At 33.2% G+C, this 5,000-nt stretch overlaps 1 protein-coding gene across 1 annotated transcript in view; it reads right to left on the bottom strand.

Moving 5' to 3' along the window:
• The window catches only part of wdb (serine/threonine-protein phosphatase regulatory subunit widerborst), a 50,713-nt gene that overhangs the window by 21,724 nt on the left and 23,989 nt on the right, over positions 1–5,000 (bottom strand). The window contains exon 2 of the mRNA XM_070126401.1: positions 4,714–4,910. Within this exon, the coding sequence (XP_069982502.1) occupies positions 4,714–4,910 (197 nt within the window). The remainder of the gene's footprint in view (positions 1–4,713; positions 4,911–5,000) is intronic.

Consider the following 5,000-nt stretch of genomic DNA (forward strand, 5'->3'; position numbering starts at 1 on the left):
AAGATCTATGAAACAAATAGCCAAATGTTCCATACTTCTTTTTTCTTGTACTGAGTTATTTACTACATAGATATGGAGTCTGTACAAGGAAAATATGCTATTCCTATCTAGATAAAACAAATCAAAAGACATTTATAAATATTAGAAAATGGCAAAAAAGCTAAAATAATTTACACAAAATAACTTAGCAAAAGGGAGGCACAGAGTATCCTCACCGCTCGTGGGTGTTAGCGCGCACACAGCCTATGCCTGTATTTTTGGCACCATGATTTCCGTGATGCAACCAGATCCAAAGGGATAATTATAATACTAATAATGATAACAGTATCAATATCAATAGTATTAGTAAGAAAAACATTTTCCCACTAATGCAACTAATTGGGTAATTGGGCACAGTCACTAGGATCTACTAATTGACTCCATGATGCCTAAGAACATGTAGAGCCATTTGAATGCGACAAAATTTACAAAAAACTACAGTGGACAGTACATAAACCCAAGACAATGGGTTAAGCATTTATGAGTAGAGGTGCAGGAAGTACATACCAACAGAAAGTAAATATCTCTTCTGGGTGAATAACAACCAGGCTAACTTTAAGATTTCAAGAACTTTGTCCTTCTAGTAATGAGAAAAACCCTTTATATGCAAATATGCTTTACCTTTTTGTATAACTCAAGCCAATATCAAATGCCAAGTCCAATGTGAGTTTAGTTCATCAATTGCACTTACATATAGATGGCTTTACAAGTCCTTAGTCACCAAAAAGTCTATTACTAGTGCTACCTGTCTCACCTGTTTACCATTTTCCTTTTTTTTTTTTTTTTTTTTTTTTCTTATACTGTTACCAATTCTAATAACATTATTATCATCTTCATGTCTATAATATAAAAAACAGAATTGATATTGATAACATTTGTAAAATAATAAAAAAGACATCAAGGAAAGGTACAACCAAGTCATGTGGTCTACTAATTGACTCCTTGGTGGCTGAACACTTGAATTTTGCAAAGAAATATTTTGTAAAACAAAACTACAACCATTAGATTTTCCTGGAGGCAGCCAGTTCTTAATCCACTGGCACTGGATTAAGATCTGCCAAGTTTTCCTCTTAATCTTTTAAAGTAAACTGGGAATCAAAAACTAATTAGATTAGTGTCATAAAGGGCTCTTTCTCATCTCTGACACACTAATAAATTACCATGACACTGCATCCTTCATAAAAGTGTATTTCTATATACATTCATAATGATGTATAATCCATCAGATGTTCATCTGTTGGTCCTGCCTTTTAACAAAAAAAAGTGAAACTACACAGTACAGTGAATTTAACAATAAGATTTTATATTCTACTTCGGCTCTATATAGCAAGCTGCATTCATATTGTGTTCACAGATTGTATTGTATTACTGTGCTATATCATTTTCTAAATACTAATATGAGTCCAAATATGAAGTGTTCTTAAAAATCATCCTCTCATGCATGGTCTCCTTGTTTCCTATGCTGTAGTGGTTGGACTTATCAATGTCATGTTCTTCATAACCCAACCTATGTTTCTTTCAAATTATCTTCAGCTATTAAATTTTCCTGATAAGAATGTACTTCTCATATATATGTGATTGTAAGTGTAATTTGGTGGGGGAAATTCAATAAGTATAATTTTTTGTTTACTGTGTGTAATGCTCACTTTATGTTGGTACTCCTTTCATACACAAAATTTTGAAAATAAGGATTATTTTCTGGCAATGTTAGATTATTTTTTTCTATGATAACTCAAAACTCCTCATGTAAATATTCTGAAGGGAAAGGTTTAAAAGAATTTACATTTCATATCAATACTAAATACACCATTCACTTTTCATGAGTCCTAATGGTAAGTGATGGAAATTATCTAAAATACACTTTAATACGGTGGCTTATATTCAAGTTAAAATGGAAGCATTAGTACACAATAAATAATCTATACTGAAATAAGTATGTAACATAATATAGAGAAAGGAAAACAATACTTGACAAAAATAGAAAAGCCTCACATTGGAATTCATAAACCATTAATTATTAAGGATGGAATGTAAACTGTACTGATACAAAATTAAAAGGTAAAAAATAATCTATATGTGTACCTTGAAATTGAAAAATTCTAGAAATTCTAGAAATTCAAAGAAATTCATATCTTACAAGAAATTAACCACTACAGATATCAAACTGATAAAGACACTTGCTGCTCTGATGATAAGAGGAATAACTTTTGCTTTTTATGATTCTGTGGGCACTGTGTTAAAGACAGAAGCTACCATGTTTCTGTCAGCTATACAGGCAAAGTTTTCCATTCTTTTCCAAATACAAAATGAAACTACAACTTATGAACATGTCATCATAGGTATGCATTCTCATAAAAAAACAAAAACAAAACAAAAAAAACATCAGAATCAAATTATAGTGCAATAAAAATATAGACAACAGCTAAATAAGACACAAAACAGAATTAATGCATATCTAACCCTTGAATTAGAACTAAAATGCCAGATGTCCTCAATCAAGGTGCACACAAGCCAAAGCCAACCCTTCAATTGAAGCAATACCTTCATCCAAAAAACATAATGAAACCATCTAAAAAGCACAATGTTTCAAAAGGATTGTACTTTTTCATGAACCCTTGTTTATAGGATGAATATTAGGAGTTCAGGAATCACAGTGAGTAAGAGTTGGGTTAACTACCAAGCCTAAACAAAATTCAGGTGTTAAAGCATTAAACTGACTGAAAGACTTTGAGGAGTGCCTAAGACTCAGTAGCCATTTAGGCAATTTTTTCAATCAGTAAAAATGTGTTGCACTATGACTGGAAGAGTGCTGGCAAAAGAGATGGCATATGGCAAAAAAAGGACTAAAAACTTTTATGTTCAACAAGAGATAATAGCATTGCAAAGGGGAGGCACCACAAGAGAGTTTGTGTGGGTTGAGCCAATAATGCTTAGATTTTGTGCAAAATGCGGGCAGTGAAATCCAATGCATAAATAAATGTTCAGTAATTATATTTCACATTAAACCTTGATCTCTACTAGTCAGTATCTGCTATAGAATCAGAATTATTCCTCAATCTATCTTTACTGGTGAATATCTCACAATGTTAAAGTTGTTTCTCTATGTTAAGTTTATAAGTAATACCTTATCTACTTTTTTTTTTTTTTTACTGAACCATTGCTTTTCAAGACTGGAAGCTCATAAAATACTCCCATCAAAATCTTGATTAACCCACTGAAGCACTTGGTCAAAAAAAAAAAAAAGCAAGCAAGCAAGCAAGCAAGCTGACCTCCTTCAGCTCATCTGTTTTGCCCATATCTTAAAGTTTTGTGAAACTGTTTTTTTTAATATCAATGTCATTATCCCTGTTACTATCATTATCATTCCTATCAGAACATTAAGTATTGCCTCTAGATAGCATGTATGTCATGCCATGCCAAGAATGCTGTCTCATTGGAGACATGTACAACAAGCCATCATTATCTTAGTCCAATCACTGTTTACAGCCCTTCTATCATGTGCGCTTTATGACAAATTGATACCGCTGTGGGAATTTAGGATGGAAAATGACTATAGCTTAATCATATCATATTCATCTGTATCAAAGTAGATGACTATGGCTTAATCATATCATATTCATCTGTATCACAGTCCTAAATCAAGACTTTATTGGTGCATATGTGAACACAAATGCAGCAGTTTGCCTGCATGTTGTCCACTACATGTTTATTTGCACCCTCATAGTTTATGCCTAGTAGGTATTTTAGCTGGCCTGTGTTTCATCATAATCAGCTATAGTCAAAATATTTTTTTCCCCAAAAAAATAGAGGAATGTGGTAAGTATGTGTGGTGATGGCTGAATAACTGATTATGGTGACTGAGCATAAAGAACATAAAAATATTTGCAAAACCCAAAAAGTCAATGCATGTGTAAATGTACTCAAAACAAAAACTGGATGTAAGACTTTACTAGCTTCCTAAAATATATGGAAGGACTGACAAAATTCCACTTAATCTGAATATATTTTCTATAAAATGTTGCAAATTACAGTTACTTAGAAATTCTGAATTGAATAAGCCCATCTAATTCATGAATTCTGCTTTCATTCAATAAATCTATCTTATATATTCCAGCCTAATACTAGTAATTCCCACAATTTGTCATGCTAAATGTCAGTAAACACTTAAACTTGTTGTGACCAACTGGCGTTAACATGAGCAATCTCCCTTAGCTTCACCTTTTATAACCTTTAGGTCTTTCTTAAGACTTTTAGTTATTTCTTGCTGGCTGATCAGTGCACAGGTGTACCGCAGAGTTGGGTCACGGTCAGTCACAAGAATAACTTTCTCCACACAATGAAGCAAAAAGCACATATTCCCACATGAATTATTGGCAAAAAGAATTTCCATACAAAAATTCTGTGCTTCAAATTATTCTGGAGTCTTGCACATATCAAGATTGTATAATCTAACGAGTCTTTAATACAGCTCAAAACCCGTAAAATATCCTGCTTCACTTGAAAAGTATAGATAATGAAATAAATAGGGGGTAAGCACAAAAAAAGAGGAAAATATCTATTTATGGCACAATTAATTTCTCCCTAAAAATGAAGTAAGCCTAATTCCTATTCATACTATTGTGCAATCAGAGCCTAAGTTCCAATGAGGAAAATGACACTAGAAATAAATCTTACCATTCGGATTATCTCCGGGTACACTGGCTCAGTCAAAACTCCTCGTCCTGCTGTGATGTAATCGACAAGTTCATTAAGTGTGCTGCGCTTCATCTCCTTGCCTTTCAGGTCGGCCACTGGATCCAGAAAATCGAAGCCCACACAGCACTGCCTGAGCTTCCGCAGAAAGAGGTCCTCTTGTTCTGACCCTGGGACATCTGGGCAACGAAAGTCAAAACATTAGTAAATCATGGTGATAAAACCTGCAGCAATCTACATATCACTGTAAAAAAGCATACTTATATTTC

Source organism: Penaeus vannamei, chromosome 10, assembly GCF_042767895.1.
Source record: "Penaeus vannamei isolate JL-2024 chromosome 10, ASM4276789v1, whole genome shotgun sequence".
NCBI lineage: Eukaryota > Metazoa > Arthropoda > Malacostraca > Decapoda > Penaeidae > Penaeus > Penaeus vannamei.